Source organism: Sturnus vulgaris, chromosome 1 (assembly GCF_052056855.1).
Source record: "Sturnus vulgaris isolate bStuVul1 chromosome 1, bStuVul1.hap1, whole genome shotgun sequence".
NCBI classification, from domain to species: Eukaryota; Metazoa; Chordata; class Aves; order Passeriformes; family Sturnidae; genus Sturnus; species Sturnus vulgaris.
This window is the reverse complement of record NC_142243.1, coordinates 15,801,129-15,814,736: the sequence shown is the minus strand read 5'-3', so window position 1 is coordinate 15,814,736 and position 13,608 is coordinate 15,801,129. Positions and strand designations below refer to the sequence as shown.

General features: G+C 36.7%; 1 protein-coding gene across 4 annotated transcripts in view; it reads right to left on the bottom strand.

Annotated features, from left to right (window-relative positions):
* MPP7 (MAGUK p55 scaffold protein 7) overlaps positions 1-13,608 on the bottom strand; it is a 148,500-nt gene that overhangs the window by 39,396 nt on the left and 95,496 nt on the right. For all 4 annotated transcript variants that reach the window (XM_088160108.1, XM_088160121.1, XM_088160116.1 and 1 more), the window contains one exon: positions 6,330-6,461. In XM_088160108.1, the coding sequence (XP_088016234.1) occupies positions 6,330-6,461 (132 nt within the window). The remainder of the gene's footprint in view (positions 1-6,329; positions 6,462-13,608) is intronic.

Sequence of the window (13,608 nt, the reverse complement as noted above, 5' to 3'; positions counted from 1 at the left end):
CATTATTCTTATGGATTGTTTATTATGCAATTATATCAGCATGCACTTGTTTGCATTACAGTTTCAAATTGGTCTGAGAGTTTAAAAAATACAGATTTAGCTGCAGATAATCTCACTTCAAAAACTCATTACCAGACTTCTGTTCAAAAAGAATTGCATACCATTAGGAATATATTAAACAGCCTTAAGTCCTCTAGCTTATATCTCAATATTAAGTTCTGACCTTGCAGCAACAGCTACTAATTTGAAGTTTACAATAATACCTAGAATGTTTCACCAATTTTAAAGTAAAAAGAATTTTATTGGGTTTTTTTTCTGACTATGTCCATCAAAAAGAGAGAAAGCAGCATTAGGATGCTAGAGGCAAATATAAATACAGGACATTTCCACTATATTGTCCATACAAAACAGGCTCTTCTAATTAATCAAAGCAAGAGCCTTCATCAGGAAGGCTTTATGCCTTTTACCTAGAAGTCAACACCATGAAATGCCACTAAATTCAAAAGGCAAGCAATGACTGACAGGCCTACCCCAGCCCCATGCTGATGTCTGGAAAGTGGTACTTCACTTCACCAGGCTTTTTAGAAAGATGCTAGAAAAAAGCTTGTGTGCAACCAAAGACCACACTATTGACCCAGACAGCATCTGGAAGTAACAAAAAGGCCAAGTGGAACAGTCACTTCACACTCTATGTGATTATCACTACTGGCACAAAATGAATTTTCCTAGTACAGATTAACTGATCTGAAAGATGGTCTCATGAAGATAGCAGGTATATTGGAATTTTCATACAAAGGACAAAAACAAGTTCAAAATGACAGTGAAATTTTTTAACCCAAGTTCTCTCACTGTCAGTATCTCCGCTGTGGCAAACCCAAAGTGAATGGGCAGTTCCATGAAAAACACTTCTTGATTTTACGTATTTGTACCTTTAGTACACAAATTAGAAAGGGGCTTCTATAAATTCCACTTTCCTTCCAATTTAGAACTCTCAAATCATCAAATACAAGTGGATTTCTTTTTGAAAACCTGAAGAGCTGATTTTCTGAAAAAGCAGCTTCTCCTATACTGCTGCCAGCCCTGCTTAAACTATAAGGTACATATAATCTGGCAAGAAATTCTCCTTATAAGATGTTCAGCTCCAGTACTTTCAGTTACATGTGCAGTGCAGCTCCTCATTTAGAGCTTTAAAAATGGAAGAAGGTTAGATTGGACCTTGAGAGCTGGAAAATATTTTCGGTGTTGTGAGCCAAAAGTGTAAGTTACCCTAAATGAGACATATACAGATGTAATAGCATAGCTCAGTTTAAAATACTTCTAAAGGGAAAAATATGGAGTTTGGGAGCCATATGGTGATCAGACTGAGAAAATGCTTAAAGGTATACCATACAAAAGCACTAAAAATAATACAAGCTCCTTCAGCAAGGCTCTTTCACTGTTTTTTAGTTGCTTTTCTTCTCCCCCCATTTTTAATGTAGTACCATTCATAGGTAAGCATTGCTCAGGGTTTCACAGATGTGAGCTTTATTAGTTCATCCATTTATCTGCTGGCTCCAAAATATAAACATTTTAAGTCTTCATTTTTAAAGGATGAAAAACTAGCCTGTAAAATAAATTGCTAATAAGAGAATTTGAAACATCAGTAATATTGTTGCATACCTCTCTGTTAAACAAAAGCACATGCAGATGATAAATGCAAATAATTACTTCAATAGACCTTATTTTAATTTATTCTCTATTAAAAGTGCAAATACAAGTATCAGTTATCTGCCTTACAGTGAGGAGTTATTTAGAAGTTGATGTCCACTTACGTGTAGACTACGTAGACTAAAGCTAATCCTACATCCAAATGAATCCCACCAAAAACCAGCTAGGTTCATCCACTACTGTGAACTGAGCTACAGGGACTAAGAGTGTGACAGCTGTTGCATCTGCATGGACAGAATGCATAAATGACTCCTTTAAATCACCAAAATTCATTTCAACCAGGTTCAGCTATAGAAATCAGGTACATAGTTCAATTTGGGTGTTCAGACTAGTTATGTAGCTCTGGAGAAGGAATTGCCTTTCATTAAGACAGGAATCTTAAACAATGGTATAGGTCATTCTCTGGAGGTGCTATTTTTCTCTTGACTATAGACATGGCATGGCATAGAGGTTAGTTTTCAAATGACCAGATCTATGTGAAATGAATTTTTGTGACAAAGAAGCAGCCATCTTAATGTGAAGAAGCATCCTATTCAGAGTAACAGCTGTAACAAACCTGGAGTATTGTGTTTGGAAGCTGGAAATAGTAGGCCAGGTATTGAACCCCTGGTAGCGTGGTTATTCATCTTGGATATCAGGAATGCTAACTAGGAACGGGGCTGTGGCTGAAAAAGCCTTGGAGAGGTAGGCATAAGTAAAAACTCTCCAAGCTCTCTGATAAAAAATCCAATCACGGGTGAATTTTGGATTGTCTCTGAAAAGAGATCTTTCTGCTTCTTTATGCAAGGTTCAGAGATGTTCCAAATTTCTTTGATAAAACAAAACACCCTAACACAATTGCTTGAGGGAGACACTGCTGAAATGGCATTGCTAACAGAGAATTAAGAAAACCCCAAACCCAATACTGTGGAAGGATTATAAAACATCTCTCTCAAAAAACTGGGGGAAAGTTCAGCACTGACTTCTGAATTGATGAAATCTGGCAAACAGAAGGCCCTCCTACAAACCATGTGTTTCTTTCTCTTTTGAAATGATTACTCCTGAGAACTCAGGCTTCATTAATATATGATTAACCCCGGCTAACAACATTGGTGAGGTGCTTAACTCAGAGAAAAGCACGAACAGGAGCACGAGAGGAAAAGTGGTGCAGTTTTCTATAAAAATGGCCACTAGGTATACTCCAAAGACTTTAAGAGAGTGCCTAATTGCTTCACAGTGAGTACTGTTGAAAGTCATCCAAAGGAAATGCAATTCAGAATGTCCAGGGTGTGCAACTGATGTAAAGCGTGTGGCTTTGCAGGAGAACAATCCCTACTGCTTGGGTACAAATAGAATACGAGCCTGTGTCTGGAGTGGAAGAAAAGTTCAAAGAGCTCAGAATTTTCAAGTCAAGAAACGAGATCATCTCTATCCCAGTAAAAATATTGTATAGTACCTCCAATCTCAAGCTCAGTTGCTTCTAAAAGTAGAATCCTGATATAATGCTGCAAGTGCAAGTCAGACTTTTTGGCTGGAGAAGAGTGAATCGATTAACAGAACAAGTAGAGACTCTTTGATCTCTACTAAGAATATCCAAGACTTCAGAAAAAGCTCTGAAGGAAAAGCCATTAAAAACACATGGAAATAAATAGTAAATTAAGTTATAATTAGTTTAGCAAACACAGATCATGGTGTATCTTCCTTTAGTAACATAACTTTGGGAAGCATAAACACAGTAGATCTAATATACATAGTATAAGCCTGTCTTCAGTTATTCTACCATGCTATATTTTGGTAAGACTTTATCTGAATTACTGTCCATGTTTCTCCTCACACCTCCAAGGGGGGAAAAATCTAGAGAAGACAAAGACACAAATAATATGTTTTTTATGTATTGTAGTAATGGTGTCATAAGTCACTATAAACATGACACAAAGAAATTGATTTTTGATGTGAACATGAATTATGTTAAAATGGATTGATGGTGCGTTATGGAAGAGGAGGAAGACACTATATTCTTTGAACTCTTCTTGGAGAACAAGTTAAAAGACTCACCATAAGTTCTTCTCTAACAAAAATAAAACATCAAGATAGGCTCAGGATCTGGAAAGATCACAAATATAGTTTTCCTACACAGATAAATAAAACCTTAGAAATGTTGAAGATTCCACATATCTGGTTAGTCAGCTCCAGTGCTGGACTTCCCAACTAATGGACTATTACTGTTAATTCTTAAGTCTAAACCTCCCAGGGTTGCACCTTGTGACCACTGCCCTGTGTTTTAGCATCTTTCACTGCTGAGGAGTTAGACTTTATTGTGAGCTCCCCACCCTCAAGTACTTGTACACTGCAATTAGTTCCCACCCTTTGCCTCTTCCTAATAAAAGGTCTACAGCAGACTCCATTGTAAGGCTGTTTTCACTTTGGTAAATAAACAAAGCTGTCTTAAACTAAAGAAATTAGCCTGCTCACATGTTTTATATTTTCCATGGCTGCTGTGGTGTCTAGTAAAAGATCTAAAACCCCTTCTCTGTTACCTCTGTAACACAAGAGTTGTGCCAAATGTGGATTTAAGAGTGTCCAGGCTGGGATAGGGTAATTTCCTTCATGGTAGCTCCTATGGTGCTTTGTTTTAGATTTGTGATGAAAACAGTGTTGATAACACATGGATTGCTGAGCAATAGTGCTTAGCAAGTGCTTACACACTGTCAAGACTTTTTGCTCATCACCCCACAAGTGAGGAGGCTGGGGATGCACAAGGAGGTGGGAGAGCCAGCAACTGGGACAGCCAACCCCACCTGATCAGGGGGATATCCCACACCATGTGCTGTTATGCCCAGCAATAAAATCGGGGGAAGAAAAAGGAAGGAGGAATGTGTGGAGTGATGGTTTTTGTCTTCCCAAGAAACAATTACAAGTGATGGAACCCTGCTGTCCCAGGGATGGCTGAACACCTGCCTGCCCAGGGGAAGTGGTGAACTAATCCCTTACTTCACTTTGCTTGCATATGCAGCTTTTGCTTTACCTATTGAACTGTCTCAACCCACGAGTTTTCTCATGTTCATCCTTCCGATTCTCTCCCCCATCCCATTGGGGAAAATGAGTGAGTGGCTGTGTGGGGCCGAGCTGCAGGCTGGGCTTAAATACACACACAGGTATCTGGAAGAGCTCAGTGTCCCACCGGAGTGAGGAGGCAAGAGTGGAATTTGAGGAACAGTCCAAGTTTCTTTAGGAGAGTTTAAAATCTAAAAAGCGAATACACAATGTATATATTTTATAGAATTTTTCAGAAAATATCTGAGTTATGTTTTACAAGTTACTATGATCCAATCCATTCTGAGATACTATTAACTTATGGTATTGAACTCCTAAGTCTTGGTAACAAATCATGTTTGCAATATGAAACTATGTAAGTTAAGATTTTATTAAGCTTCTCCTGACAAATAAAAAAAAAGGTGTTATAATTAACACCAAAAATATGCTCCTCAATTAGACTTCATTTCATATTGTATCTTCAAATCTCCACATACCTTTCAGAAGGAATAATCTTTCTGACACTACATCCTAAAGCAAGCTTCTTTTCTTTCTCAAATAATGTCTTTGATAAAAATATACAAAAAGCTTAAAGCTGTTATTCAAACATTTGAGGAAAAAATATCTAGTGTGTTAAAACAAAGTAAGAACTTTCCATATGGTCAAACTTGTAATTATGCCCATGGGCACCTACAGTCAGTCAATAAGAAAACTCATTTCTTGTTTATTGATGCTAGAAATCCATCAAGAATTAGAGTGATAGTAAGATATCTACTGTGGGACAAACTACCCCAACATGTCTAACAGAAGCCATACTCTCCCACTGTCATCCCAAGTACAGAATGATGACTTTCTCAAAGCAAGTTTGCAGGTATTTCTCCAGGATTGCTGTCCATTAAAACAAATATTCAGTATAACATAAAACAAAGCTCTTACTGGTTTGCAGGACAAAAAGAACATAGTTAAATTTTATACAAGATGACTCCCACTCTACAGCAAATAAAAAGAACCAAATCAGGAAAGCATTTTAATATTCTTGTAATACAATCTAGGTTTAGTCCTTTCATTTTTCCAGATATCCCCATGAAGATATTAACTTTCTAGTATTCATAATGCAAAGTACAACAACAGACATTTTAAATTTGCCCAGATTTCAATTCAAGTATTTTAAAATATGTTTTCATGCTTTCTTTTCAGTGTATTGAAAGGTCATGTTTTTTTACATGAATACTAACAGGCACAGTTCACAACACAGGTCAAGATTTCTTTGGGGATTCATTCTCTGTCTCACATTTTAAAGTAAGTTCATGATTTGAATTCAAGATAAAAGACAAATATATATTTGATCTAAATGCCCAGACTGGCCCACATATATAATACTTAAACACTAAGATGATCATTCATTGATGATGGTTATTCATTTCATATGCTTTACTAATAATGACTGTGAATAGAAGTCACAAGTGAATTACTTCATGTTATGAACAATCATGTGTAATGTCTGTCTATCCACGTTTCAAGTTAATATCACCCACTCACATTCACAATCTGAGCACTGCTCACCCTGCACACAATCACAAAACCCCAAACCAAAAGACAGGGTTACCTACCAATGGTTCCCGGTTTTTGACGAGCCTAATTATTTTAACTGAATCCTCTTCCTCATCAATATCATCAGGCATGGGGGGCAAGACAGGATCATAGTTCTTCTGAGCAACAGTATCATGTACAGACAGCAAAGCCTGGAAACATTAAAAGTCAGTATATATTATTTGGCATCTGGAAAGTTTAGGGAAGGAAAAGCAGAGGATATTATTCATACCCTGACTCTACTATCGTGTTGCAAGTAGATTGACTATAATTCTTGTACACAATTTTAGCTCATTTCAAACTGATGAAACAACTCCACAAAGAATATGTTTCCATATATATAATGTATGCAAGTAGCAAATTGTGGATGGAGAACTGTGTGTTCATACACACAAAAACACCACGTGCTTTGCATGCTAGCTTGAAATTACAGGAACTATGAACAGGAGAAAACTATAGGGCCCAAAAGTAAGTAAATAATGATACTTGCAGTAAGTAAAAAGTTTATTTGATACAGTAGGCAGTCCTATGAAACAAATAAACAAAATAAGCACTTTCCAAGATTTCTGTTCAAGCACAAGATGGATGAAGCTGTTGCCCAACCACTCCCTTCACAAGAGCTCTAAAAGTTTACCTGGTTACTGGATACCTTTTGTGTGAGCCTCAAATTATCTTAGGAATTTTTAATTTATTATGGAATTCAGAACTGAGATTGAGGAATACACTACTGAAGCAATTTGGTTTAGGCAGGTGCTTATCAACCACCTGTTGCATGTCTTTCTTGCCTCGTTTCCTTCTCTATTGCTTCTCCAGTTCATGCTTAGCTTGAAAAATATATTTTTCAAAGAAAAGCCCAACAAAGACTGACAAAAGATTCCATCTTAAAAAGAAAATAATTTATGAACTTTCAGGAAATAAGAATCTTGATGGCAAAAGAAATTAGAAAGCTCATTCTCCTAGGGCTCAAAAAACCCCTCAGTGCTAACACAAAATTCACAGTTTTTCTAGATACAGACCTCCTGAAGTTCTTTTGTATTTTGAAAAGTCTTAATTGTTTGTAATACCCTGTACACTGGTAAAAAATGGTTAAGTAATGCTTTAGCTTTTGTAGTGAAAACTGTACCTTGTACCACAAATAACAGGAACAGCCGTATGTATAATCCTATCTACTGCTTTGTTGCTTCTGTTTTCAGGTAGTTTCCTGTAAATACGTGACTATTTAAGAGCCTTTCTTAAAAAGGGACAGAAAATGGCTACATTTCTCTGATGCTAGTTTCCTTGCTACTTAGTAATAGATGGCTAGAATTTGACTGAGTACATGAATGACCAGAAAGCCTCTGTTCTCAATGATAATACAACTGCTTTAAAAAAGCATTAAGCTTCCATTTTTTTTGATTCATGAAGGAAACTTTTAACAACAAAAAACAATTTCCAGGCAATGCTACAAGCTACCATGTCAAAAGCTAAAGGCAAAGAGCATACAGTAATCTTCAAATTCTGAAGTATAAATTTAAACTTAGGGCTTCAACAAAACAAATACACAGGAAGATCATGCCTGCTTCGCGATAAATTACTATTGTTCTACCAATCTTTATGTACATTGTACAATTTAATAAAAACACTTCAACACACTAATTATTTCTGGTTTTCTTCCCAATACAAAGTTATGAATTTATACTACTTACCATCAGAAATTACCATCTCCCTCAGACAACGATCAGTTTTACTTTAGATCTGAGCTAAAAACCTCAGGCTAGCAATTATGGATCCTCCTGGAAATGTTTATTGTGATGCATTACATATGTAAAAGCCATGCAATCACATGCAGTCCTCTAAGATGTATGTGAAATATCAAATATACACTAAAACAAAAGTAGTGTTTGCTTTTACTTCAGGCTACTTACAGTTAAGACTTCTAAAACTAGTCTTCTGCAATTACATTTTTCCACATAAAGCTAAGGCACATTCATGGACTGGTCCAATTTAATGAGGCTCTATATTGCAGTTTAAAAACAATCAGGCAAATAGAGAAAACAGATGAAAACAATATAAAGCACCATTTCCAGTTCCATTTTGAACTTAAACATGTTCAAAAGAACCTACCCTTGACAATGAAACTTGCAAAACCAATTCTGTCCCCTTCTACACTGAATTATGCCAGCAGTGTTAATAAGACACTTCCCTGCTCTGACTGCCAGATCAGGCTCCTGGACACCACATACAGAACAATGACGCATTTCAAGTGCTACAAACCAATATCAGTCAGTGCCTGGTATTTGTGATGCTTTTCTTCACATCAACCTCACAACAACTAGACTCATTAACCCATTAATTTCTTCTCCCAGTTAGCAATATAAAACTAACTACAGTTAGGAATATAAAATCTTTTCCTCAAACTCCAGCACTACTTTATCTCAGTGCAAAGACACGTATTTCAGATAAGAGCAGGAATGCCAGAAATTATGCATCTTTTCTCAGTCAAGCTTTCAGAAGAGCTTCTGTCATCACAAACTTGTTTATGATGTACAGTGAACATGCTAAGATTTCTTTCCTTCTTGTCTTCTATTGCTGCTTCTTTTAACTACTCTCTGTCCACTGTAGTTGCTCTGAAATAGTCATCAGGACAGACTTTGGATAATAACTAATTTGCAAACAAAACTTAAAAAGCCATGTTGATTTCACTTAACGTGTTCAACTGCAAGTGATCAGCCTGTCCTCGAGAGCACTTCCGTATGTTTTCAACGCAAGAAGAAATGCACAGATCATCAGCAGAATCTTTGTACCATTAAATTAATATAGTCTAAAAAACTATGTATCAGACTAGATGTGTATAGAGAAGGTTGGGACTTTATTTTAAAATAAACAAATTGCAAGTGCCAAGAAATAAAACTTGGATGTTAAGATGAGAAAGACTTATCCAGAATAATTGTGCAGCAAATGTACAAGGCAATGTAAAGATAGCAATGTTCTCTTTTTGTATATAAGAAGTGAAGAACTGATTCATTTCCATGACACTAATTTTTTAATTCTCACAGGACAGTGCAAGAAGGGCATACCAGTTTTTTTTTCAATGCCTTGGCTTTGTTTTCAAATGCACAGCTCTTCTGAACTGTGTACATAGGATCCGAGATTTGGGTCATGTATATTTAAGCACCTCTGGAGAAAAAGATTTTATTTCAGCTCTAAGTTCTATGCTTATGATTCACTAATGTAAACATGGTCCGTATTTAGAACTTGAAAGAAGGTATGATTCAAACTCCTGCACTACCTAAATATAAATATTGATGTTCAGCTAAATTCTTAGACATGATCTAGCTGGAAATGAATACTTTCATCGGACCTTTGAAATGTCTAATAAGTAGTGCTGTATTTTTCATATTAAAACTATCACTGATCATTTCACAGTTTATAAATTGAAATTTTACACTATCAACTTACATGAAGAAAATCTGACATTGGAAATGTTGTAAGTTCTTTTTCTTAAACTGTTCTGAAACTTCAAATGTTTATTTAAATTGAGAATGTTATTAATGAAAACAGCTCTACATTTCAAAGAATGTGTATCACTTAACTAGACTAATTACATTTTTTCTCTTATAAAACAATGACAAATTTCATACTCTTTTTTGCTTCTCTTTAGATTTTGAGATCTGTAAGAGTAAAAATACAGCAGTAGTCCGATTCATAAATACAGCTCCTTACGTTTTTTAATTCTCATTATTTTAAAAAAACTCCATCTAAACTTTATTTTTCATAGATACTTTGCATTTAGTAGTCTAGAAAAGCACTTTAGAAAATTGTAAGTTTAAGAAGTGAAACAGAATGGGTGAAGAAACAAAAGCAGCCTCTTTCTTAATAGTTCTTGGGAAAAAACATTATTAGAAATTTAAATAGTGACTAGTCACCAACAGAAACTTTGTAGCGACTCAAACCATCCTTGAGGAGAGCCAAGAGCTGCCCCAGGAGTGCGAGGCTGCCAGCCCAGCGGCTGGCAACCCTGCCTGTGGAGCACATTACTGCCCTGGCTGCACAGTCAGCAAAATGGAACAAAATGGCCCGTGACTGGGCTGTCCCTGTGCACAGCTTGGATCATTAGCACCAGCCACCTTCTCTGGCAGTTCAGCTTGAACTCCATCAGGTGAGACACAGACATTATCCCACCTCTTTGCTTTGCCATGCTGCCAGGAACTGCCACTGAGCCTGGCATAGAAAAGTTTCACTTGAGGAGAAAAGTAACTTTATCAGCAACCACAGCAATGTGCCCCTGAACTCATGTGGCAGAGCTCATCCTCCAGAGAGCTCTACCATATTATGCTTTCCTTTGAGATAAAGTTACAGAATAAATTAAAAAAGGATGAAAATGTTGGTGGAGAAAATTACTCAAGATTGGCAAGTTTAATTTACGAGTAACTTGCAGAAAATTAGAATAATGTGAGTGATGTCATCCAGCAAAAAAACACCAAAGAAGAAAAGCTGAAAGAGCTGGGAGAAGACTGAACCACTGAAGGAAAGACCATCAAGAGCATGAGAATGGAAGGAGAAGCACTGAAGTCATAAAAGCCAAACATGTGCAAGAATTTACACAACAGTAGAATAAAGCAGCAGAAAGCTGAAGCACTAATGGTGATGGCATACAGACTCTAGCCACTGTGTGCTAAAGCAGCCATGAAAAATCAACAGCACGTGTCACTCTCTTTCCCACCAACCATGCCTGCCAAGGGACTATGTACCTGCTAAGGGACTATCTGCGACTTTAACCCTGATGCAAGATAACAAAAAGGCAGGTGAAAACAAGCATCTCAATCAGCAGATAAGAACAATCACATTAGCTGAACTCTCCATCTCTGCTAAAGCATGAAGTATAATCCAGAAGCAGAAGCAAGCAATAAAACTACAGGCAGGAGAAACTCCATTGTGCTGCTGAAGAGGCCAGAGGATGGCTAGAGTAAGAGCAAAAAATATTTTTTACAAGCTACAGTAATCACATATCAAGCAGAATAGTATTATTCTTTCCGATGCTGCACTCATCTAATCACTTTGCAAGAGAAATCTGGAATTTTCTGTTCTGTACAAAATTCTCAAGTTAAATATATGGAGTACATAATGTTAAAGAAATCAGTTAACTTCCAGTTAAATCAGTTTGCTTCTGCCACTGAGGATCACTCACACTATTCAATCAACATAAGCAAAAATCTTTGACAGGGACAGTAAGAAAAATTAAATAAGGTCCTTTAATTAAAGCATAATTTTATCCTCATAATCAGGAAACCAATGGGTGTACTAAGTAAGAGGTAAAAAATCTGGGCTAATTTACTTCCTTATATCCTTCAAATTAAATATTTTCCTATATATATCCTTTATAAAATATGCAGAAATTATACATTGTCTGAGAAGACAGCAGTTACATAAGCACAAAACAGAAGATAACATTCCATGCTTGCAAGTATACTCGCATGCTTGCATCTGCACTTAAACTAGAGTTGCCCTCTAGTTTAAGCTTGTCCAGCTGGCAATTAAATCCCTTTCTCTTCCAATCTTTGATGCAGCTGGGTCACAGCAGTGGTTCAAAATAATAACACATACTGTGCATATGTGTGGTTTTGAGTTCTTAATATCTACCATAGACTAATGATCTTAGCACAGCAACATCTCAGTTGGATCGATATTCAGTATATATTACTTTTTCCTCTTTACTTGGTGGACTTTATTCATGACTGTGTGAACTTCCTTTCACAAAAGGGTAATTTCCTTGCCTGAAAATGCTATTTCTTGATTTCAGATTCACCAGTCTGATGGGTTTACCTGCAGCTGGTAGCCAGACAGCAACAGCCAACAGAAAAATGAACTTTCTGATTCTTCGGACCCCCGCTTCCTCTGGCTCAACGTTCACAGCCCCTGGAGATGCTTCCCAAGTCGAACTGTTCTCAGTGTTCACAGAAACACACACTCCATCTGTCCATATCATCTGCTAAAGGTGTTAATACCCTTCCAGATGACAGCCCTATGCTTCCCCTCAGTTGTAACTGAGGATAACTGCAAAAAAAGCTCTGATTTTAAATCAATAAGGAAGAATTTGAACAGTCTGTTTTACATTCGCAACATGATTCACGTAGCTAACGTGTCCTTGAAGCTCTAAGCTCTGTTTAATTCCAAGAGTACAAATAGATGGTTTTTCAGAGTGGAAAATGCCGAGACAGCAGCACTGTTTCAATATCTTGGCAATCCTTAATCGATTTCTTTTTTGAAAAGGTGGAAGCTTCCCAAGAATATTAAGTGTCTGCAGTGGTAGCATATACCTTTTCTTGGTTTAAAACCATCCAAAGACACCCCAAAGAAATGATATGAAAATATAAAGAAAGTAAAAGCTGAGGATGCAGTTGCCTTTTCTAAAAAGGTGTCTCGAGGAATGACCCAGCCTTTATTTGGCATTGACATCATAAGTCCACAAAAGAAAAAAAATCTATTGATCCAAAAGGTTAAAAGAATCTGAATAAACTCAATTCCTCCGGAAAATAGTAATATATATTCATCTGTGATAAGGAGGTCTTAAATTCAGCTGTAGAGTACTCATACTACATGTGAATCTCACTAAAAATGAAGTAGAAAAGAGGAGACTGTTGAATGGAGAGTTCAAACACAATATGGTCCAACGAATGCAAAAGAAAAACACCACTGAAGGAAAAAGCAGCATTAAAAGATGACATCTAAAAAAAGGGACTACTTGGTTTATATTGTGCAGTTTCTTCATTTCACTAGTTCATTTTCAGTAGATTAGTGGAATTACTACTTGAAAGGGATGTGATTTTATCTGTCGTGACTTTTTCCTCCTCCTAAATTACTGGCTTTGGCAATGTTGCCAACTTTTACGTTCTGTATCTGAATGCTGCAGTTACACGCATGCCATTCAACATTCTTAGGTGGGTGAGAGTTGGTTCCCTCATGTCGGAAAGTTTGTATATAGAACCAAAGAATTTCTTTGATTTACTTTTCAGATTTTATATTTTCTCCTGCCAACCTGCTTGGCTTCACTTTTGTTTATGTTATCTATCACTTTGTTTATTATATGTTGGCTGCTAGTAAGCATTCTCATATCCAGACGTCTAAGATCGACAGAGAAGCTCTGCACTGGACATGAGCCAAGTTATCAGCAGATGGACCTGAGAGCATTTCCAGAGTAACACGATGGTTGTTACTTAAATATACTCATGCAGTACATTCATGCACCTCCCTTCTATCATTTTGTCTCCATGCTTCTAATATGTTGTATACTGTTGTATGTCAGCTCCTACAACAATAAGT